The sequence below is a fragment of the Poecile atricapillus genome, chromosome Z, assembly GCF_030490865.1.
Source record: "Poecile atricapillus isolate bPoeAtr1 chromosome Z, bPoeAtr1.hap1, whole genome shotgun sequence".
Classification (NCBI taxonomy): Eukaryota; Metazoa; Chordata; class Aves; order Passeriformes; family Paridae; genus Poecile; species Poecile atricapillus.
In genome coordinates this window covers 124,397,714-124,422,927 of record NC_081289.1, presented here as the reverse complement: position 1 = coordinate 124,422,927, position 25,214 = coordinate 124,397,714, and the positions used below count along the sequence as shown (strand labels likewise).

The 25,214-nt window shown below is 38.0% G+C and overlaps 1 protein-coding gene across 2 annotated transcripts in view; it reads left to right on the top strand.

The window, feature by feature from the left end:
- MAST4 (microtubule associated serine/threonine kinase family member 4) overlaps window positions 1–25,214 on the top strand; it is a 283,945-nt gene that overhangs the window by 82,752 nt on the left and 175,979 nt on the right. Inside the window, exon 1 of one of the 2 annotated variants that reach the window (XM_058865218.1) lies at window positions 13,823–13,940. The exons of the other annotated variant lie outside the window; for it this stretch is intronic. Coding sequence (XP_058721201.1) covers window positions 13,902–13,940 — 39 coding nt within the window. The 5' untranslated portion in view covers window positions 13,823–13,901. Of the gene's footprint in view, window positions 1–13,822; window positions 13,941–25,214 lie in introns of those variants that run through there. 2 annotated transcript variants of the gene reach the window in all.

Sequence of the window (25,214 nt, the reverse complement as noted above, 5' to 3'; positions counted from 1 at the left end):
CTTGGCCTTGTATAGGACAACCCCATAAATCACATCATGTGCCTGAGAGCACTGTCCAGACACCTCTTGAGCTCTGTCAGGCTGGTCCTGTGACCCCTTCCCTGGGGAGCCTGTTCCAGTGTCTAGCCATCCTCTGGGTGAAGATATCCAATTTTCCTGATATCCAACCTAAACCTTGCCTGACACAACTTCCATGCCATTCCCTTGGGTTCTGTCACTGGGCACCTAAGAGGAGAAATCAGTGCCTGCCCCTCCTCTTCCCCTCATGAAGAAGTTGTGACTGCAGTGACATCTCCCCACAGTTCAGAGGTAGCAAAGTCATAGTTGTATTACTCTTCAGTTTCTGTCATGAGCATTTCAAATCATCCATGACAGATTCTGTGGTGGTGAAACAGACGATGGGAGTCTGCACATAGAATTAGTGTGGACTTAAAAACATTAGGAAAAAGGTGCAGAATGTCTTCAACACTGAATAGAAAGGGAAAGCTGAATTATGGAGTGGTTCTGCTTTAGGATGTTTTTATGGGTCACATTGGTCTGGTCAGTCTCTTCCTCTCCATGACCAGTAATATGTGCTCCTGGAAGGCAATTCAGTGCTGGGTTTTGCTGGAGTGTAGGGAAACTCTGGTAGAGCTAGTTTATCTGACTCCTTGCACTCACTCTAGTCTGTCAGTCATCTCACTTGACTTCAGCCTCTTTTCAGGGTAGGATGGATTGCGAGTTATTATTGTGAAGTTGCTGCCTCACCCAGTGTTCGAAGTTTAGGGGTTATTCTCCTGTTCTCTACCAGTCCCCTGGCACTCCATAAGTATTTTCAAATACCATTCGTAAACTTGCTGTTTTGACTTTTCCATTTATTAGTGTGAGAAGAATTTTTGGAAAATGCTTGAAAATAAATTGAAATAAAGCCAATTTTGTTAAGTTCTCATTGTAATAAGCTGATATGCTTAAAATTATGATAACAAGTCTGAAACTGAGCAATTAATTCCTGTTTTACAGGCAGAAAGATATTTTGCGTGACACAGATTGAATTAAATTCTTGATTTTAACGTTTTTTGCTTAGCTTTATATATAAAAACAATGGAAGCCTAAACATAAAATGTCTCTATGAGACATTATGATGAATGTGTAGATGAAAGGAAAATAATTTGCCCAAATTAATTTGACATAATTTCTTCAGATTTGGCTTTGTCATGGTTTAGTGTCAAATTCCTGTTACGGGTTTTATTGATTTATTGCTCGTGTGGATGTATGGTGGTTTTTTTCCTAATTTAAAAAAACAAAAAACCTCTTGCTTCAACGAGCAGGAAGTCTTTCAATTTGTTTGTCTATTTTATATTAAAAAAAATCCTTTGTACCACAAGAAAGGTTTCTCACAGTTCAGAGAGCTTTCTGAGACAGTGTATTTCATGACCACTTTATGGTAACTTGCTATATGAAATATTCACATAATGAAAATACACTATAACAAAGTTCCTGAAATGAAACATGGAGATTATAATACACTTGGCTTTTAAATTCAGTCAAGACTGGACGTGTGATTTCAGCTTTATGGCATGTACTGAGCTTAGGTTGGCTATTCCTTCTGTTGTATGAGATGAACACACAACATGAAGTAAAACAGTCTCTGAAAGGTATGTGGTTTCTTCTTGGAAATGTGAAAGATGCCTGTGAAATGACTATTAATTTAATAATGGATCATCTTTTAGTACTTGGAAATAGTTTCTAGTAATACCAAAACTAGAAAAGCTGTAAAACTGGCCTTTGTGAATGGGTTATTCCCTTTTCTACTAAGCAGTCAAGGAATGTTTCCTCTAGGTATGACTGGAAACATTGCTACTTTTTAGCATACTAGTTACTTTTTTTTTTTTACAGGATTTACCTCTAGATTTTTTCCCCTCCAAACCAGGCGTCCCCCTGTAAAATGCCTTCACCAAAACAACAGAAGACCGAACTTGCAAGCATCTGTAATTTGTCTGCTTTTTATCGCCTTTTTATCAGTGTTAATTTGTAAGAATGGTCTTATGGAAACTGGGAAAGGGGGGGATAATAGTATAAAATATTGGTTTATAAGTTGAATTGCTGACAGATAAAAAACATAAGAAGTGTTCAGTGTCTATGAAAAACAGTTCTACTTCAGAAAGAGCTTTGCCTCTTCCTTTCTTTTAAATAGCATAATACTGAAAATGAGTAAGTGTATCTTTGTTAAATATGCCATTAACTTCAGCTAAATTGACATAATGTTGACAGTTATTATGAAAACTGTTTCAAAACTAATTATGCTAATTAGAACTTAACTACCAGTAATTGCATGTATTCAAACAGCACACCAACACCCTTTTGTGTGTTTTATTCCCCAGATGTAAGACAGCCATTTGTTGTCTGAGAAGCTGCAAAATTACAGCATAGATAATAACCGATTGTGAACAAATAAAATATATTCTTTAGAAGCACTAATTGGTTAGATAAGCGAATGACAGTATCAATTGTGCTTAGCCAACCCACATAATTTAAAAAAGGCTTTTATTTAAATGTTTTATTTTGGAATTGTAGGAAATTTTTCAAATCGCTAATTATCCGTGTTCAGTTTTAGCTAATGAATATCAGGTGTAGCTGAACATATTTTTAAGTAAAATTCCTTAAAAGCAAAAGGAAACTGCATCTGAAACTTGAGTTCCTTTAAATTTTATTTCTTTCTGTTTGGAGATTCAGGTGTTGAATGTGAGTTGTTGAGTGTGAGCAACTAATTAATACTCTGAAAGTTAATGCAGAGCAAGTATGAGGATGGCACTTGTGAAAAGCACAAAAACTATGCAATAGAAATTGCCAAAGTAGCTAATCTTGGCTTGTTATCTCAAATTTCCCCATAATAGTTAGCTAGACTTCAGAAACACTGAGTCTGAACTGAGGAAATTGCTTGAATGCTGAACAACTGTATAAAGTTGAAAACCATATTCTTGTTTAACTTAAAATAAGCTTAACGTCTAAGAGTAATTACTGAAAATCTTTCTAAAATGTGAGGGTTTTATTCCTATGAAATGCTAAAATTGTCAAATAATGATAGCAGGTTTTCTGTGCTTCAATTTCTTCTAGCTTTAAAGACTAGAGAGTTGTTCTCCCTTGTGTGTTTTATTCCATTGTTTCCTTACCCATGAATATATATTTGCATTCATATTTCTTTGTCTGTATTTGCCTTTTAGCAAGTACTTATTTGCAGTTTTAATCCAGTAGATAGATCTAATTTAGTAGTAGCAAGAGGGTGGTGAACATGCAACTTTGTAGACATGTCTGTGTGCTTCATATTTGTACACTGCAAAAGGCTGGAGTAGACCTGGTCCAGAGCAGTGAAACTATAATACTTTGACAAGCTGATGCAAGAAGTTCATGACTGGGTAGTTTCTTTCATAAATATAAATGCATCTCTACCTGGCTCTATAATTGTTTTCAAAATAGGCACGGTACTTGAAATTAAGACAAAACTGTAGATTCAGTTGCTTGACAGAATTCTAGATACTGAATCATTTCCTAAGTAATCTGATTAAAACAAATGACTTTATTAATTCTTATACTTCATGTTTGTTCTTGGATGTGGATAAAATACAGATGTGGTAATATCTGGGGTTAACATTTCTCCCAGAGAGAGCTTCAGCTTTCTCAGAATTAGGGATACAGCTTGTGCTGCAAATTATCATTAGTTAAAGAATAAAGGGAAAAGTAGGTAAAATAATCATCTTTCAGAGAAGAGTAACCTAGGTTAAAAAGTCCTGTGAGCATGTGTAGTGTTTTTCAAAAATATCCCCTTTGTGGTGAAGTAGGTCGTTTCTCATCAGCCTCAGTTAGCTTCCAGCTGTCAGGATGTACTGAGCATGAGAGAGAACTGAAAGGCTATATTGCAGTTTATTAGAGTTGAATGTAGGTAAAACCCTCTTCTGTACCTATTAATGGTACAGAATGAGTTGAGATCAAATACGTGTAGGAGCTATGCTATATATCCCTGTTTTACATGAGTACCATGCTTCTGTTTTCCAGATGTCCCATATAATAGTCTTCTTCATTCATGAGAGACCTACTCTGAACAGTGAAAAGGCTCACCAGGACCAGTTTCTAGTTCTAGATAATCAGGAATCTAGGGCTGTTAAAATTTCTCTGTCAGCTGAGTATGCTTTTTTTCTTCTAGATTTTTGTTTGGTTTGTAGGACTGACACGGTTTGAGATCAGTAAGCTAGGTTAAATATAGTGCATCACCTCTGGAACTGAAGCTTCTGACTGTGTGTTAGTAGTAGCTCTGAATAAGGGCTTATTCTTGTCTGCTGTAATATTTGAGTTGTGTTTATGGTGTTAGTGATGGTTATCTTAAAATGTCATCTAGAATTCTGTTTCCAGTATTGCTTGGAAAGTGGGAAAAGTGAGGCCATGAACTTTTCACCCAGGTAGAATTGGCCATGTGAGAAATAAAGAAGTAATGGTGTTTGGCAGTAAACTATATGACCAGGAGAAATAATTTATAGCGTTCAAAGTGTAGATGCCTTTCTCGGCTTGTTGTTTGACTTAGAGGATAACTGCATAAAATTGTAATCTGTGATTAACAAGGGATAAAACTCAGGAATATAGTGATAAACTTCTTTGGCCTTAGATCAAAAGCTTCTGCAACTCCTTAAAATATTTATAGGTGTGGAAATGGAAGGAGGATAAAGAGGTTAGAAAGAACATGAAGAGCAGGAAAAAAATGGAAAAATGACTGACATTTGGAAGGATTGAAGAAAATTTAACCATGATGCTGTCTCCTGGTCCATGCTGTCTCTGGTTACCTCTGGTCACAGAAGACTATTGTGAATTTATTGTCTCTCGGTTAACATATTAGTTGAAACACTGGTGCATCTATAGTTTTTAACATTTAATGAGAAAATAGTAAACAACAAGTTGCAAGATCTTCCTTTGCTTGAGGAGAGTCTGCTCATGTACAAATCTAATTTGATTGGTCTGATTCCCAGTCTCAGAAGTACATAATGAAAGTGTAAACTAATTCCAGTTGCAGCTCTGTCTTTAAAATAAACTGAGATAAGTGGGCATGGGCAATGACGTGATTAGTGTAGGAAAACTACTGTCTGTACTTATGACTGCATTCAGGAATGAAGTGAGAGGTGTTGCTAACCTCAAAGTGAGAGCTCCTTGTGTGGCGTGGGTGAGCAGTAGTAGGTTAGGTGTTGCTTGCTCTTCTTATAAGGCAATTACAATTTCTTGGACTGTTCTTAGCAGTCTTAGTAGGAGTTTGGTACTCATGCATAATTAGGATAGGTTGATTAATTAAAAAAAAAAAATGCTGTAGAGGACAAGGTACTGTTCCAGTGACCTGAATTTTAATAGTGAATACTCTATATTGTTAAGAAACTTAATTTTTCCTAGTTCCTAGTGCTGATATTGCTATAGAAAACTTGATCCCTGCTTTGGCAGTTCCAGTTGACAAAAATGCAAGTATTAAAAATCTTTGAACTTCCTAGTAAAGTTTGGCCTAAAATGATGGGATTCTTTGGAAGCTGATGAAGTGTATTCCTTTTTGCTAACTTTTTTTGTTGTGGGGCAGCATCCTTTATATTAAAGGATAACTAAATAGGGTGCAGTTCTGAATTAATGAAGCAACATTTTTGTTTTCCTTCCTGAAAGCTGACATGCTCTCATGAGTGTTGTACTTACAAAGTGACTGTAGTGTGGCAGAGGATGGAAGCAGATGGTGTAGAAACAACAACTCTCATTCCTCAAGTTGAAGTACTCCCATGGTTCTGATGATAGCTGTAACTCTCAAGACAAAGAGACTCAAACTGAGTTGAATGACACTGCTGACTAACAGGCACTGGCGCAGAGTGGGGAAATGTAGTTTTTCAGGATCTCTGGTGGGAATGAGCATTCCTTCTCATTGATTGATTTTTATTTTTTTTAAGTTCCACAAAGCAAAAGTATCTAGCAAGAATTTTTCTGAACACACAACAGAGTACTTTTGTGTTGGATGGTATGTTGCTATTTATAATCTCTTACACTTTTAGGTTTAAAAACAACTGCTGTTTTACTGACCTGAAACTTTAAGTGGATTGACTGCCACAGTTGGCTTTGTGACACATGCTACTGGGTATTTGCAGCTCTGGTTTTTAGTCAGACTTGTATATTCATGTGAAACCACATGTGTTCCTGTAGAAGGTGCTTTTGTTCTGTGGAGGCAGGTGGGCGTGTGGACTTTGATATTTTTTACCGTACCTTACCTGATATTTTGCCATACCTTACCCAATAGTATTCTTGTGGTTTTTCCCTTGTTCTGTTATATTGTGATATAAATTGTTCTCGATTCACTGGTGTGACACGGTCATTGTGTTTGTTTCTCTCTTCTGTACCCTGTCACAATGGACTGATGATTTTTAGCATCAACTCTATTGTCATCTCAGTAAAGTTAAGAAAGTAGTGGTTTTGTTTTTTTCTTTTATTACAGTATGCCCAGTAGTGGTGCATATGTCTCTATCCAATTCTATCAGATTTTTAATAAAGCAATAGTACAGTAAGATCATTACATCTATTAGGGATTTTTGTTCATGTCATTGTGAAGATTAAGAAACTAGGTGAGTGCTCAAGTTGACCTAATGTCACTTGAGTAAAAGCTATAATAATCAGCAAGAGATTGGTTAACTGTTACTCTCTCATGAATACGTTTAACCTCTTGATCATTGTGGAATAGCTGCAATTATGTAGTACAATGGAAGATACTCAGTATTTGGTCAGTTAAATTCAGAAATGATGGTTGGATTTGTAAAGCATGGAATAATTTCATAGTAATAATATACACTTGGCTGATCACAGATTCCTTTTTCTATCTGTTAGGTTGTCTATTTGAGAGAGGATAAAGGTGGTAAGAAACAAAGTTGAATTATGAGACTGCCTGCTGTAAATGAGGGAGAAAAAATCAAGTTAAGTAAGAGAACTAGCCTACAGCTGAAGTCAAGTTGGATCTCAATGTATTTCATTATTCTCATAAAAATTTTTCTTTATAGTAAAAACGTATCCTGAACAAACAGTCCTAGCACGATGTTGCTTTTCCAGCAGCCTGTAACTGTGAATAAGTATTTTGGGTATGCTTGTTATATGTCCTCTACCTATTAAATATGGGATTGCGCTAGTGTTCATTAGGAGAACATTCCTTTTTATTATAGACTTCCTTATTTTGCTGATATGTAGTGGACCTTCTGTCCACTGAGTCATGACTTCAGCGAGGTAAACTATCTTCTGGATTAATTTGAATGTTGAAAGGCTTAACTATTGCTCTGTAATGAAGGAGAATGTTTTTGTGGAACATCTGGACCATGAATAGTGGAAAGTATTGAATCTTACAGTGGAAGAAACAGCCAAAACACATTAAGAAGAATTATGCATCCTTAAGAGAAAGTACATTGATGTATTATCTCATTGAGAAAATATGGCATTATTGCAAGTGTTGACATTAAATGCTTCTAAAAAGGAAATCAGAAGGGCATCAAAATAAAGGAGACTAGATGCATCATTGTTCAGAGTGATCTCAAAACAACTTAAACCTTGCCAAAGTTTGATAATTGAGGTTGGAATGGAGTTTGCCTACTACTGCTTTCACTTGAGAATCAAACTTCAAAATGTCTTACAGGGATTATTCAGAATGTAATTGCTGTTACTGTTTTGCAATGAGATTTTTTAAAAATAATGTGATTCCTTTTCCATACACAGAATCTGAAATATTCCACTGAGCTGATTGTTAGAAAAGCCTCAACTCAGAGGGATTTTTATTTGTTCTCTGAAAACATAGCTATATGTGTGGTGCTTCAAATTCTAAGATTAAAAATGGTGTAGCTCCTGTATGTTTGATGTTAGGCTTTCCTTGGGGAGATACTGAGACAAATACTTCAGCAACTTTTGAAAAAGGGAGAACATTATATGTGTATCTCAGTTCTTGTTGAAAGGAGACCCATGAGAGATACAGACTGAGTATGTATCTCTCATGGGTATGCACACAATGTGCCTGTCTTTTCAGAAAGAAATTTCTTCTATGCTGTTGTGCAATTATGGAAAACTTAGAAAATTGGAGGGCTGACTGCTTTTTTTGAATTGATGGTCTAGCTGCGTCTTCTGATGTAAGAAACAGTATTTGATGGAAAAGGCAAAATGGATGAAGCTGGCATGTCTGTTGTGAACTGTGTTCCTGTGTATGTTCTGTCACTGAAAGAGAAGTTGAGTAACTTTTAAAAATAACTTATTATAAAGATTGGTTTGCTTCTGCAACAGTTACTTTTCTCCTAATATTTTCATGATGGATTGCTTACCTAAGGTAGTGTATTTTCCCTCTGAATGAGTGGTGAACCCAGAAACAAGTTGGTGCAAGTAGGGTTTTGTCCGGCAGGTGGCAAGAAGACCCAGTGTGTACCTATGCTCTCTGTGGAATATGGCCATTCCTGCGGGTGTAACGGTGACTGTCGGCAAGGCACACGTGCTTTCATGGGATATAGTACTTTATTTTTAAGAACCTTAAAATATAAGTAAAAGTATTAGTAATATTTTCTTTTATTAAGGAACAGCAGCAATCAGCCCCACTTCTTCAAGTGTGATAAATTGTTGCACCTGTCTACTAACCTGTGATTTGTGACTTGTGTAGGTTTATCAGCTTTAGGAGAATTAGAGTTTTGCTAACTGAGGAATCCTGAATTTTCCCTGCCTGTGACATGTATTCTTAGTAATACACAGTGAGAATAATAAACTGTCTTAAAGCATTCCTGGACCTGGAAGTTGGAGTGCATCTCGGACACACAGGAAGTCAGCCTGGCTTACCTGAATGTGTGTTTGTGTAATGTGTTAAAGTGGAACACAAATTCAATGGTGCTCTATCAATCCATGCTGTGATTATTTCCCAAAAATCTTTACTTCTACCCACTAAGATTCTAATGAAATCCTTTTTTCCCCAAAGCATTGTGGAGTGACAGTATGGGTGGTTTGGTGTGGATATGTATGGGTCAGTTGAAAACTTCTGGGTGATGTTTTTAGAGATTTTTTGTGTGTGTGTATGTAATAGAAAAAAAAATGTACTGTGTCTACATAGGGTGTTTGAAATTCAGTGTAAAACATTGGGAACAAATGCCTTTAGGAACTGGAACTATTGTCAGAATACTACAGAACACGAATGTTACCTAGATTATTTCTTAATCATATGCAGAGTATGATTGTTTTGGTGTGGAACATAAAAGTGGCTCAATTTCTTTTACAACCATTCAGAAAAATAACTTTGAGCTCCTTTGTGGAATTGTAATGCTATCTTCTGTTGACAGTTTATTCTTTAAACCACTGCAGAAGCACAGAATAACCTGTCTGGGAAGGGACACACAAGGATCATTGAGTCAAACTCCTGGTCCTGTGTAGGACACCCCAAGAATCACACCATGTGCATGAGAGGATAATCCAAATACTTCTTGAACCAAATGCTTCTTGAAGTGGTGCTGTGACCACTTCCTTGGGGAGCCTGTTCCAGTGCCCAGATACCCTCTGGGTGAAGAACCCTTTTTCTCTGATAACAAACTCCCCAACAGCTTCATGCCTTTTCCTCAAGTCCTGTCACTGGTCATGAGACCGAAGAGATCGGTACTTGTCCCTCTGCTTCCTTTTGTGAGGATGTTGCATACTCTCTCCCCAGTCTCCTCTTTCAGACTGAAGAGACCAAGTGACCTTAGCTGCTCTGGCTTCCCCTATAGACCCTTTACCATCTTTGTTGCCCTCTTTTGGTCAATCTCTAATGGCTTTTTGTCTTTTTTGTACTGTGGCACCCAAAATTGCCCCCAGCACTGGAAGTGAGGCTGCCCCAGAGCAGAGCAGGACAATCCCCTCCCTTGCCCGGCTGGCGATGCTGTCCCTGATGCCCCCAGGACACAGGTGGCCCTCCTGGCTGCCAGGGCACTGCTGGCTCACATTCAACTTGCCACGGACCAGGACTCCCAGGACCCTTTACTGTGGGGCTGCTCTTCATTTAAAACCACAAAAGCAGGAGTTTGCAGGAGTTTATTTGAAAACCATTATAACTCCAACATCCAGGGTGATGTGCTAAGGTATACTCTAGTTCTCTCTTCTCTGATGTGCTTAGAAAAAAGCTGCATAAGAATTAATGTTAAACACTTCCAGGTATCTGCAGTTGTAGTTCGTCCACTTACCTTGACTTCTGAAATTACAGCAGTTTAAATATTTTAATTTTTCTTGTAAGTTAGTTGAATAGCTTATCAGTGGACAAAAATGTGATGAAAATCTTCCTTTTTACCTGTGCTGGAAAAAAGTTCATGTTATTCTGGATTGCAAGTTATCAGACTATAAGGCAATTATTTCATTTCTTGTTATCTATTCTAAGCATATGAATTTTCATATTTAGGAAGAAAATAATTATTTTTAAAACTCAGTGGTGGTGACTGGATCCTATACCTATTTAAGGTATAGGAAATAGCCCTGATAGAGATAGACTTAGGGGCAGAGTACAAATGAGTTTTTTCATGGTGCATAATTAATATGATTTATCATATGCTACCACCATGTGTAATATGAGAGTGGCAGCCACACATGGAATACGTGTATGCATAAAATTAAATTTAAATTAAATCTGCATTGTAAAACTCTAGTTACATATTCATATATAGTTTTGCATGCTTAGGTTTTATCTGGATGATTGGCTGATTTCAGTAATTAAAGTGATTTCTAAATTTTCTTGGTTTTGTCAATCAATATTATTTTCTAAGTGAAGCTGTATGATTAATGCAAAAACATGGCAGTTGGATGAGGATAAAAACTTACTAGATTTATGTAATTGTCCTGAAAACTATCTTCTACCATGTTTCTTTGCAGCTTTAAATAAACATGGACTTAGGAGTATGTATTTGAATTAATTCTGAAACATCCTTCACATTTAATCAGGTCAAATGCTTCATTTATATGGGAGAAAAAAGTTTGGCAAAATTTGAGGTTGATTACCGTTGTCCTAAAATAATTTTGCCTTTCCTTAAGGGGGGGGGGGGGGATGGAGGAAAAAAAAAGTTTATTTTTCATACACCGTACATGTTTTATTTGTGGTGCATGTACAACTGAACTGTACCTTTCTGCTACAAGTGACGTGAAATAATATGTGAGGTAATTTGCTGTATTTCATATATATAAAATAAGGATAATTATATTAAAATGTTTCAAAGAGCATGGATTCTTATTCTAAAGCACAAATTCTTCCATACTACAATCTTACTTGCCATGGTTTTATTGGTTAATATAACTGAAATAATAATCTGAAAATAATGAAAGCCTCTAGAAAAACTGCCAGGCTCTATGCATTTTTAAACATGAAAACACACTTTTGGCAATAACTAAAGAGATTCATAAATTGTGAGAAAATCCAGTGGATGCTTTCCTTATTATGTGCAAACCTCTGCCTTTCAGTTCCTTCCAATACACCTTTATAAAATTCAGCACTAGCCCAGGAAAATGCCACTTCTAGACTTGACAGTGAATGCACTTCCCACCAAAAGACAGTTTTCTACGCTTCTGTTTGGGATTTATCTCATCTTCCACTGGAAGGCAGTCTTCTCTTTGTTTCATTCTTGGTGCCTTCCAGTACTATTTAGGTGTCTGTACCAATGACCTTCAGCAAACTGCAAAACTTGTTACACTTACACTCTGTAGTTGGATAATTTCTTCAGGCATTTACATCTGTGCTTTTTCTGACTTTAATCCTTTGTATAAGTTGTCCTCCTATGAAATTAAAGCTTTTATGATACTTGAGGCGTTGTGCATTTTGTTAGGTAGGGGACTTTATGCATCTGTGCCTTTCAGTGACACATTACTTGAGGGTATGAATTCTTGTGCTGTCGTTGTACTGTACTGTTGTTCCAGTAATGATCTCTGAGCTAGATGGTGTAGGGTACTTTTAATTCATACATATACAGTTAAATGTACAGTTAGGCTGATATGATGGTTGGACTAGAGCTAACTATACCTCAGTATTACTTTCAAAGGAACTGATAAATTGAGCATAGGGAGATTTTGTATTTCAGTGATTAAAATAAAACTTGTGCAATATATATAAAGATTGGGTGTAAAAATGCAAACAACCTTGCAGCTGAAACTTGCAGTGTGTCATGGTAAGATTTTGCCTCTCACCCTTGAAACTTGTCAGTCGTTGGTTAATTAATTTTTGCCACCCTTGCTGGAAGTATGTAACAGCATTTAGATTGTCATTCATTTCCCTGTGTTGTGCTAGGAAACACAAACACAGAAGAGATATGATGTGAGGACACATGGATGTGAATGATTGGCATAAAGTTTTAAATTGTTGCAAGAAGAAAGAAGATGACATTTTGAAATGGAAAAGGGAAACAGGAATATTGGGTGGAATTCATAGGAGATTTTCCCCTTTGTTTCAAGCAGGTGAGGGGATCTAATCACTTTTTGGTTTGATTCTGTAAAGCAAAAAAGTTTTCACCAGGGTCAGCATGCTGCTTCAAGAGATACTACTCTTGAAAAATTAATTCAGAGGGGATGAGTAGCATTTGTTACAGAGGAAGGCAGGATGGTTGCATACCCCCTTCTGGCCTACAAATTTGTAAATCTATCAGTGTGTTTGATTTTCCTTGCCTCCCTCTTGTGTAACTGGAGTTTTGGTCAGTATGAGCATCTCTCTTCTTAATTAAAATACTGTTCTAATCCTGTAACTGAAGTCTGTGATTGCTGAATTTTAAGCCATTGACCAAATGTGATGGATGAATTTAGAGCTGAAGACACAGAGGAACAGGGAAGAGGAAATATGTTCAGTTAATGTCACCGTGTAACTTAGATAAAAATTGACTGTTTTTTTTGAATACTACAGTTGGAAGTATCAGAGAAATGTAGCTTAACAGCTGAAGTGACATATTCTTTAATTGTAACAAGTGTAAAACAATAACGTTAATGCATTTTAGTCATATGAGGAAGAGTTGAACTTTGGGGGCAGGGAATACAGCAGCCTTTTCTTCTCTGTTCTTAGATAAGCTATTACTGCTCAGCGTTATCCTTCCAGCAGTCCTTCATTTTTTAATTATTTTTTTTTTTTAAATGCTTTTGCTCCTGGCAGGTTTTGCTGCTATGGAATGAACATGGACTACTTCTCAAAATGATGCAATCTGACAGAAAATCAATATTTCTTTTTCATACTAGATTTAAGGGTGTGATTGTCATAGTCCTCATATTAGATTGTTAATGGGTGAATAGCTAATAGTTTGGTGACAGATTTGGGGGGGGCGGGAATAAAAAAAAAAATCAATTTTTTGTTTAACCTTGGCAGCTTGGCAGATACGGAAACTCCACTACCGTTTTGCTCCTTAAAAAAAAAATAAAAATCTGTGCTTTCAGACATAAGGATCTAGCACCTAGTTTTTGACGGAGACGAGTTTTCCTTGCAACAGTCGGAACAGCTGAGCTGATGAGAGGCCCTCGGGCGACAAGCCCAAGGTCGCAGCCGGACCTGCTGGCCGCGGTGCCTGCACCCTGAGACAATCCGTCCTCTCTTTCCGCGGGTTCTCAGCAGGCTCACATGGGAATCCAGTGGGGTGCGGCTTCTTACGCGGTGCCGTTGTAGCACTGCTTCAGTTCCATTCTGCAAGTGAAGGAAAACTCGTTCTGCGTGGCCGTGGCGCCCCGAGCTGTGCGAAGGGCAGCGGGGGCAGCGCCCGCCGGACTGCGCCCCGAAGTTGCCGGGGCGCGCTCCTCGCGCGGTCACGTGCGGCGGCGGCGCCAATCGGCGCGGGCGTGATGTCAGCGCTCGGCAGCTGCGGGGATGCGGAGCGGGGTCCGGGCGGTCCGGCATGGCCAGGCGGCGCCGCGCGGCGTGAGGGCGGCGGAGCGCCGGCATGGACGAGCCGGGCATCCTGCGGAGGCGCGGGCTCCAGGTAGGGGCGGGTCGCGGCGCCGCGCCCGCGGGGCGGTCCGCGCTCCCCGCAGTTGGGAAGTTGCCCCCCCTCACCTGCGGCGGGGCGCGGTGCAGGCGGCGGGCACGGCCGCGGGGGGACACCTGTGGGCGGGCGGGGCGGGGCGCGGCGGCGGCGGCCGGGCTGCCGGGCGCGGGGGCGGGCGGCGGGCAGCCCCCCGTGCCTGGGCGCTTCCCGGGGAGCCGGGAGCGGCGGCGGCGTGGTTCTTCCCGCCAGCCGCGCTCCGGGCCGGGCAGCGGACGGGCATTACCCGGAGGGGTGAAAGTTTGGCCGGCGCCCGGCGCTCCGGGCGACTGCGGCGCACTTTGTTAAAAGGCGGAGCGGGCGCGTCTTCCTTTCCCGGGCGGCTTTGGGCTGACTTTTCCGCTAGCGTCCCTAAACTCTAGAAAACCTCGTATCCCAAATGGAGTGAGGGTTATGACACAGTGTTGATTACGACACAGTATGTTGTGTGAACCCAAGACTCGAGCCGTATACCCTCTAACGATAATGCATAAGCGGCTCAAATAATTAAAATGCGCATACTTACATTTATCTATTGGCGGAAAGTATATTAATAAAGAATATGTGACTACAGCCGAATAGAGGGTGTAGTTACTTTTTTAATGTTTCACCAAAATGGAGCACCACCTCAAACTACATCATTACGGCCCATTGTTCAGAAAGCCCCTTTGCTCAAGTAGCTCACAGCGATGAATGTATTTCCTTTCTTTTGTTTTCCTCCACATCTGCAATTTCAATGGGAGGAGGGTGAAAAGGAAAGTCTCCATACATTTGGGATCCTTATTTTTAAGTAATATTAACCCCTATAAAGCGTTTAACATGCACTGAACTTTCACAGTTCTGAACTTTTTGGTAAGAAACCCTTTTTGATCACTGCTTTCAACTTGGTGCCGATCCAGCGTGACAGTTTCTATTAGAAAGGTATATACTAGTAGTATGTAGCACACGTTATGTTGCATACAGAGGTCCTGAAATTCTCTTGGGCCTTTAAAAGAATCCATTAGCTTTTCTTTAACTTTTTGCATGATAATACTTGCCTGTGGAAGGTGAATAACTTTCATAAAAAGATTCTGATATTTCAGTCAGTCCTTATATCCTAAATATTTTCTATCAATTGATTGCCAAGTAGGAGGAATAATTTCTCCTGCAGGTTGAGTCTGTGGATGACAGCTTTTAAAGGATATAAAAGTTTCAAGAGGTAGATCTTCATAGTGAAACCGGATTTCCTTCTCTTAAACCTGCTCTCATCCATTTAGTAGTGTAAACCGGATTTCTGCTTTTGACAAGAACTGAACAGCAGTCTGGTCTGATGAAATTATAACTTAAACCTCTGTGTGAAAGAAATATGTTGAGTTCTGCAGATGTTATTTTTATTTTATGTTCTATAACTCTAACAAAACAATTTTAAATGAATACCAAAAATATTTTATGGAACTGCTTACAGTCACCTAAGAGTATTGAAAGTTATACAATACTATTCACACTTGAAGTATATGCAGTTTTTGAATATTTGTACTTTATGACTGTTCTTAGAATCTGGTCCTACAATGGAGAAAATCAGTCAGTGGTCAGAAGTGTTAAAATTGATGTACTATCATTTAGAAAAAGATGGGAGGAGTAGAAATGCTGTTTACACTCAAGTTATATTCATTAGACCTTTAAAGTGAATCCATTTTCATATTGTCCTCTTGCTCCCCTTGCATTCTTCTGTTGCTTTGTTTCTGTCTTCATCTGTTGTCCATGCAGCTAGCCTAGGGACTGGTATGATGATGTGAGCTGGAAAGCAGGTTATATGTCAAGGGGTGTAGCTGCTGTTTAAGTTTTGTTAATAAATATGGTCTGAGTTGTTTACTCTGCTGACCTTCTGATTTTATAGTACGTTCCAAAATAGTGACTTGGTTGTTTTATAGTAATAGTATATGTTTTTACCATAAAAAACCACAACCCTAAATAACTCTCCTGTCTTTGTTTTCTATGGGAGTAATCCATGTATTTTTCCCCTTCTTCTCTTTTATATGTGATCGATACTCTCTTGTAAAAGACTACTGAGTATAGTCTGAAGGGGATAAACAAACCACCCCCCTCCAAACAAAAACCCCAAAACATCCCAAAAAAACCTCCCCATCAAAAAAAACCCAAACCCAAACAAACAAGACCCCCCACAACAAAACCTCCACCTTGCCCTCCAAACAGCAAAACAACAACCCCCAAAAACACAATGGGGGAAAAGAAAAGGAAATTTTCTGAGCTAAGACTGTTCTGAAATACCTGTGATCTTCAATATAAGGCCAGATAACTTCATATAACTTTGTTAGTTGTTTTGGTTAGAAGTATAAATGATAAAAGCAGGTAAATCTTCTTAAAAGCTATGTGCTTTCTTAGGTGAAGGTACATTTAAATTAAACTGAAGATATAATGATAAATAGCATATGAGTAAATTAAAAGAGTAGTTGGTATAACTGCTGTGTTTTTTGGTGTTTTTTTTTTTTTTTCTTTGTACACAGTTTGCTTCAAAGCTTGATTTACAGGACACACAAACCATTTCCTTTTAGACGGGAACCTGATGTAGTTGTATTTAATGCCTTGTACCATCGTGCTGTGTTTAAAAAAAGCCAGGAAGCAGCTTGAATTGAATCTCAAAATATAAGCCTTAAGTAAATATGTTGACTTGGATGAATCTTATTTCAGCTTGATATGTAAAAGATTTTTCTGTTGCTCAGGCTTCTGAGAGAAGCTGAGCTTTTAATTTGTTGCAACCTGAATACACATACCTACTTAATATAACTATAGCCTCTTTCTTGTGTCTAGTTACTTATGTTGTTTGTATTCATAGAAGAATAAAAGCATCTGAATCTGTAGTATATGCTCCTTTTCAATGAGCAGATTCTGAAGGTTTGATTGCAAAGGAGACTTCCTTGGTAAGAAACACCAGGACAAAATTGATCATTTCTTTCAAGGTCTAAAATTTTAAAGTGCAATTTAGTATGGATTAAAATGACAGTTTCATGCAAATAACTTTGAAAAAGGTGAAAACAGCTAATTACTTTTTGCACATTATTAATTACATTCTTAATTGCAGTCTGCTAACAGCCTATGTTTGTAGTTGTTTGACTAAGCATTGTACTTCATATTGCCTTAAACAAATGACTCCAAACCTGGCAATGGCTAAAGGTAGCATGTATTTCCCTGAATCTGTAAGGATATGGGAATGCCAGAAGTGTCCAGATTCAGTCGTGCTTCCAGTGCCGATTAGGCTTTCACTTTGTCAGACAGATGCTTTGGGCCTTCACTTTTCCTTTTGCTAATTTCAGTCTGCCTTTAAGTGGCTTGTAAACAGCGTCTTGTAAATCTTCGGGTAATTACGTGAGCTTTTTTAATTAGACTTGCAGAGAAAATGACCAACAGTAGAGGAAGCAGCTGTACATGAAACCTCTCAAATGTCAAAGAAAATGCTGTGTTTATTTCTTTTCTTGTCTCTAGGAATATATGTACATTTTTTCTTTTCAATGCTGGAAAATTTTCACAGGGAATCTAATCCTTCTTTAAATTCAGAGTGACTTCACTGTATTGTTGCAGTGATATGATTATAGCCAACATGGAAAATTCCACTTGGAAATCTAATACATGCATTGATTTGAGGGGGGGAACAGGTATGAGGTAAAAATAATTGAATCACAAAATTCAGATTTACTGCTGTAGAGATGGAAGTAGGCAGTGTAAAAGAAAAATGTGGTATAAATGGAAAGTTACTATTTTTGTGGACTTGAGCAACTCAGTTTATACCAATTCCACATGTTTCTAGAAAAGATGGCAAGGGGCACAGTCATTATGTAGGCTTGACTACTCCTCTCTTCTATCTTCAGTACAGGAAAACAGTTATTTTTATAGGTAGATGTTTTGAAATTTCATACATAAATTATTCAGACCTTTGCAAAAAGTCGTACCTTACAGACTTTTCTAAGCCCTTGCTTATTGGCTCAACTGAAAATGCATTTTCTGAGAAATCAGAAAGAAAGGAAAGAACTTCATGGGAAAAAATGGCCTTATTTGCAGCTCTCAAGCAGGTGAGATTTCTTTGGAGTAGAAGGTTTAATAAAATGAATTTTTTCTGAAATGCTGAAAATTGATGTGTGAAGTAAAAGCATCATCTTGGAAGCCATGGTCTACAGGAGAGGAAACGAAAGAGGTAGACTGTAACCATCTCTTTTCTAAATACAGTTTGTGTTTGGGAGTGTGTTTGTTGGGTGGTCTGCAGAAGAGGAAAAAGATAAAAGTTGGAGAGCATTAGTTGGAGTTTAGCCTGGTGTCTCTTGCAAAGGGAAGAAAGAAGGGTGTAAAAGTCAGTCTTACAGATATGGTTCTGGAAAGCTGCTTAATTTTCACTGGTTTGAATACTGTGAATTTCAGTGTTCTTTTTTAGGCAAGAGAGACCTTATCCATTGTTTCTGCTGGTGTTTCTGTATTGGTGGAAATGTTTTTACAGTATCAAAGAGGAGTTGTGTAACTGTGAATCAGATCTGATGTATCTCTCTGCCTCTCAGTGAGTGTGTGGAAGAAAAAGTTTGTGGAGGGCGTGAAACAGGGAAGGATTTAAAAAAATATATTTGCAGTTTTCAGTTTCCAGTGGGTTTAGATTAGTCAGTTAAGAAGTAGAGAGAAATAACACTTCTGGTGTTGTATGGGAGTAGCTGTGTGTCTGCACACTGCATTCATGCTCTGTGTAGTAGTTTTGCACAGACCTGCCTGAAAGGGGCCACACTTGCAAACTAAACTTTTTTGCATTTACTAAAACATCAAAAATTTTGTAGCAATTGAGCTACTTGGAACTACTTAAAATTGTGACACTTGCTCTTTCATTTTATGAGTTTGTTGCATGAGCAGCATACATAGATGTAAACGGTAAACCCTAAATTTTGTATAATTGTGGTAAATGATTATTATTTTCTTTTCTGTATAGAGCCATATTTATTTTTGAGTTGTTTTATACATTGTTATAGAAAACAGGGTATCTAAGGTTGATACTAACAAGTGTGCAAGTTAGAATAGATGTTTTTTTGACTTAAATAGTGATAGGCAGTGTTAGGTGCCTTTAGAAAGGAAGGGAGCAGCCTTCTGAGAGAAGAGATACTGAGATAAAGAACATTTTTGCTCTCCTTCTTAGCTGCACAGGCCTAATAGACTGTACAATCTCTTGATCAGTTTATTCACCTCTGTTTTCCAGACATTCATACATGGTTACATGTTTGTCAGGTCCTCTAAAGCACTTCGTGTCAGACATATTTTACTATTATTTGAGCTGTGAAAGCTTTTCTGAAAGGGCTAATCTTTTTTATTTCCCCCCTCTGTCTTTGCTTTTCTGTATGTTGTGGACACTTCATTGTGGAGTCCAATATCCTAAAAAGAAAGGAGAGCCCCATGCTGTATTCAGAGCTAAAATATTTGGCATGGGGCCAAAATTGGTACCTATAGCCCATATCACACTTCTTACTAATGCCTTCTGATAACTGTAGCAACATTTCTTCATAAAGTCTACAATACGTCACAAAGTTGACTAACTGTTTTGTAGTAGATTTGGAAGGTGAAATGTAAACTTAAATATTTCTTTGTGTTAAATCCTTTGGTGAGCTCAGTGGTAGAATCTGTAATGATTTGAACTTATCTCAGTTGTGTTCTAAGGGTCATAAAATAAAGCGGCTTTGGCATCTTCTGTATACTCGTTAGCTCCTGTTTCTGAGTCACTTGGCTTATCTCCAAAATCTACTTGTGTATGGTTTTTTATTTATTTATTTCTTTGCCTGTTTTGTTGGTAACAGTAGGAATAATAGCTGCGTGAAGGACAGTAGCTTATTGAAACAGGATTTTTTTATTGAAGTTCCATGAAATGTCCTTGGTTTGACAAATGGTTTTACTTACTTTGTCACAACTAATAAAACTTGTAATTGTCTGTATTTTCTTTTCAAATTTTTTCCTTTGAATTTGATGAAGTTTCATTTGTGATGTTGCTTCATGTGTCATATTTCACATAATGATTTTAGATTTGCTTTCACCAGCTGATACACTACATTTGTTTTAAAAGTCAAAAGTTCTAGATTTGTTAAATTAGCGGTTTTCTCTTAATTGCCCACAGTCTTTGAGATGCTATTAATTCCTTCTACTAGATTAAGGAAATACATGCTTCAAATTGCTTGTAACAGTGCCAATTATTCATTTGAACATTAAAAGTACATAAAAATCCATAAGTTACTGCTTTGATGTCAAAGCAGAACACTCTACCACATTTTCATAGTGGTTTTTGATCTTGTTTTCTTGGCTTTACATTTTCCCCTGTATGTGTAGCAGTGACTTCTGCAACCCTCATGTAACCCTTCAGTAACTCATGCCTTCTGTAAACCTATTCAATTACTTTGTCTCAGTTTCTAACTTGTGTTCCTCTTGGATTCCCTGTGCCTCTTCATTCAAGTCCCCCTTGATTTTAGGTCTAAAGTTTAGTGCTTCTCAGTGGCATACAACAGCTGGGATTAGAGACAAGAAGGATACTTGCACTCAGTGTCTGTGGCCTTGAGAAAAAACATGTTTTTCAGAGACGTTAGCAACTGAACTCCATGTTTTTACAGTGCATGTTTTGTTTGGAGTACTTTGTCCTTTTTGAAATTCCTTTGTTTTGTGTATGTGTGCTTGGCTTAGTTCCATAAGGATGTTAAGTAACACTTCTATGACTTCTGGTTATCCTCTCCAACCAAGACACTATTTCAAAGCTATGGAAGATGTGCATTGAAAAGTATTACAAAATAGATGATTTTTTAAGCTTTACTATCAGAAATAGGAGATACAGTTGAGCAGCACTATATCAAAAGTACCATCCTTGTCTGGGTGCTGTAAAAGAAAATGTTTCAAGTCATCAAATTTGAAGAAAATGTTTTAGTAATTGAACTTACAGTCTAATTAAACAAATAGATGGTCCCAGAATATGGGCTTGTGGTAACTGGTAGCTCCTGTTACGAAACAATACGTGTTTTTCTGTATTTCACTTTCAGCTGTCTGGAACCTGGAAATAGTTCAGAATATCTACCCTGTAAAATTGACTGAAGTGCATTGATCTGTTTTGTCATGAGATATTTTGATATGAGATGAATTTCATGTCTTCTGATAGTATTTTAGCCCTAGAAAGCTACAACTTGAAGTGTGCGTGTTTCTGCATGTGTTTTGTGTATTTGAATATTCTTGGTATTCTCTACAGATGAATCATGTTGTATCAAATGCAGAAACATAGCTGAAGATATTTTTCAGCTATATGTATATTCCTTTCCTGTTCCACAGTGTAAGTTTTTCTTTCTATGTGAAAAGTAAGGGAGATGTGCTAAGAAGTGTATGAAGTCTGTGCTTCCTTTGACTTCTATTTTGAGTTCTTTTGATGTGAAAAGGGTTTTTAAATGTATTGTACTGATTTGCTTTAAATTATGCCACTAGAAGAGCACCATTTCAGTTGCATTAAAAAAGCCTAGTGGTATCCGAGTTCTGCAGATACATTAGGGGAATTTAGCATTCAGAATTTGTGTGCAGAAGAACCTGGAAGTATTCCCCAAACTCTTATGTTTTCTAAATACAACACTCATGAGTACAGCTGGAAAATTCAGGTTATGAGTGGAAAATTGATTTTAGGACTTCAGTACCCCTTGGGAACACAACTTTTTGGTTTTAAATTACTTCATTTTTGATTATTTATTTTTTTTGAGATTTTAGTAAATGTCGGGAAGTGTAATAAAGGAAGGAATAATATAAATGAAAAATCAGAGGAAATGTTTATGACAAGGGTAAGAGCTACATTTCATGCTACTCTGATTCTATATTCATGTGCTGTTCTTTCAGTTCTTCAAGACAGAGTAGTCTGTGTTTTAACATTAAAGAGTATCAGAGTTGATTTGATGTAAGCAAAATAGTGGTCAAGTATGGTGATAAATTATGAAAAGACATGGTGATGATAAAAAGAAGGGTTTAACATTCAAACATTAATAGCATTTTCATATTTGTCACTTTTGTCATAAGTATCTGCTCCTGTCTGAAAGCAACAGTTCAAAATTGTTTTTAGGACAAGTTGGCCAAAATCTACAAATTTTTGGGGTTGGTTGGCAGTGGAGAAGATCTGTGGTAGAGCATATCACATCTATGACTTGAGTAGGGGCTGTTACTGCATTTACATGCTTTGTTTTGTGGTTGTGATAAGAGATTTAATCCTTAACAAATGTATTTGTATCATGTAGCTGCAAAGACCTCATTGTACTTGACCATGATCTTCTGAAGAGACTCATTGCCTGCTAAACTGGAGCAGCATCTTGACTGACTGTTAAGTTGCTTCAATTTAATTTCTCAGATAGTAGTTGTATTTCTTGTCCATGCTCTTAGGACTGTGCATTGCTTTACTCCTCATATTTCACCATATATTTTTTTCTATGGGTGTTTGGAATTTGTTTTATGTTGCTTGCAATTTGCCTTACCAGTAGTGCCAACTTTGTTTTTCTCTTTTTTGTCTTCTGGTGTTCTTCCTTATATTATCCTTATGATCATAGCTAGTCTCATCTGATTGTGATTGCAGCTCAGGACTTGTGTATTTTTGAGCATTTGTGCCAAGACTTTGTAACTGATTTTGTTGTCTTTTTTATTTTTCATGGTATTCAGGGGTTTTAGAATAGAATAATAAGCAAACAACCACCCTTTGTGTGCACGCATTTTGTTTTCTCCATTTCTGTTGCTGTGTATTTGTTTGTGTATACTTAGGCCTGATGCCTTTTAATAATTTCTGTAGCACCATGTCCTGGTTTAGGGCAAATTTTGGAGAAAACCTGCAATGGGGTCCCCTCCAGGAAGCAAACCCATGTGGCCCCTTCCCTCCCCCACCCTGCAACTGGTTTGGGAAGAGATTTCTCTGAGAGAAGTGCAAAAAACCTGTTTATTTCACAGGCACAGCACTACTCAGCACAAGAATGAACGATATCAAATTACAAAACCTCTCGCTGTTCAGAAGAGATGACAAACTTCAGAGGGTCTCTTTCCTGTGGATGTTCGCTCTGTTACCAGTCCCTCTGGCATTGGAAAATGCCGCTGCCCAGGCTGGGCTCCCGGTAGTCCACGGGTGCAAGCTCCCGGTGCTCCCCCGAGTCCCCAGTCCAGAGCAGGTTCAATTCGTTCAAGGAAAAGGGAAAGAAAACAGTTCAGGAAGACCTCTCTGCTTCAGCTAGTTGGAAAGTAAAGGCAATCTCTCTCTCTCTGTCTGTCTGTCAAAACCCAGTCCTGGGATGCGGGGGGAGCAAGTACAGTCTCTGATAACAGACTCGGTGCTTCTTCTCCACTCACTTTTACTCTCAGATGAAGTTTTAAGGATACTAAACCTATTTCTGGACTAGGCAGATGAATGGGGATACAATTTAACATCATAATCACGCCAGGACACACCTTATGCCCTTTCCTTTATTTTAACAGTAAGATTGGAAACTTCCAGTTAGTTTTTTAGCACTGCTGCAAAATGTAGTAGTGTATGCTTTTGATTGCCTGTTTCATCCTAAAGGCATCTTCACTTATTTCAATATAATTTCTTTCTGATGTGGAGTCTATCTGACAAATCAGTACTAACTTCTTCTGATGATGAATCCAGTAATGCTCATCTGGCTTATAGGTTTGTGAAGTGTGTTTTCCTGTCTTCAGGCTCTTGGGAGATATATGGAGAAGATTCAGTCACTTTTAAATAGATGAATTTTTGCAAAGGAGCTCTTCTAGAAAAAAGATCTTATTTAAAGCACCCATTTTTCATGTGCATTCTCTCTAGTACCACTGAGGAAATGCAGCAATCAATGAGGATCCTGTCAAAAATTAGTTCTTGCCCTTTTCTCCTTCAAAACGGCCAGTGTTCTTTGTTCAAATGCTGTAATGATTGTCTGCGTAGAACCGGATGTGGTTAGGGAGAAAGAGGGTAATGCCATAACTAGCAGTGCTATTGGGAGAGGGTCTGGCACACTGATGTGCCAAGCAATTTCAGCAAACGTGTTAGGTACACATTCTTGTTACTCAAAATTTAACATCTGTGGCTTTGCTGCAAGAATGGGATACAGGAGTTTACCTGAGATGTTTTTTTTTGTCTGTCAGTACTTTATGTTGCTAACAGCTTAATTGATGCAAGATGCAGTCCTGGCCTCTGATTTGTGCTTTGTTTGGGAGATAACCTTCAAGGGTTTGTTTTCTTACTGTTCAAAATTGAAGCTGTGCATGTGTGTTGCTTTTCAATAACATGATATCTTGCCTTTTCTGTAAGGATTGTCAGATGTGCCATAATGTGACATTGTTTGTCAAATAACTGACAATTTTTTTAAAAAATTCCATAACTATGTAGAAGTCTTTCTTACTTAACTATGTTTTTTCTCTGCTGTGAGATGTCTCTGAAGCAGAAAGAGCTTTTCTGAACAGCCTATAAAGCTTGGTTCAGAGTCTAGTTAAGTATTACACTGAAATTTAAAGTTTGGGACAGTGGATATTAGCAAGAAATGAACATCCTACTAGTTAAAAACAAGCCAAACCAATGTACCCTTCCCCGCCCCCAGTAAATCCCAAAACATTTCACACTTGCTTGAATATTAAGCTGAGAGGGAAGGACTGTGTGTTGCAATTTATAGCTTGGTTCTGCCCCCACACTTGGCACACTGAATTGCCTACTGTCTGCTGCTCTGTTTTACAAAAAGGAGTAATTTGAATTCAGTGTACTTTGAAGTCATGGAGACTACAATGCAGGATTATCCTCTGTTGTTTGTTACCTCTTGTACTACCACAAGGGTTTGGGGATATTTTTGGATTATACTATATTATCAGAAGGGTAAGTGCCAAGCTTCTGAACATCTGCTGGAGTTGTCCGTCTCTGCCGAAACTGATTCTCATAGTTTCATCATCAATGTGTTGCATTATTTGCATGTCACCTTAAGTAATTCAGCTTTTCACACTGGAAAATACCGTTTAAGTGTTGGTGAATTTTCAGTTTCATGGCATGTAAGCAGAGTATGTTTTACTGTCTAGTTTTGTGAGTTTTTGTGGGAACAGAATGTGTACTGCCTCCCTTGCTCTCTGCACATCCCTGCTACCTCTGTCTCTTATGAAATATCAAATTAATCTTTATGAGAAAAAGGCCCCCGGTGTCCCCCCAGATGGCCCCCCAAAAGTCTACTCTTTTTCCCTTCTTCTTAATTATGAAAAGCT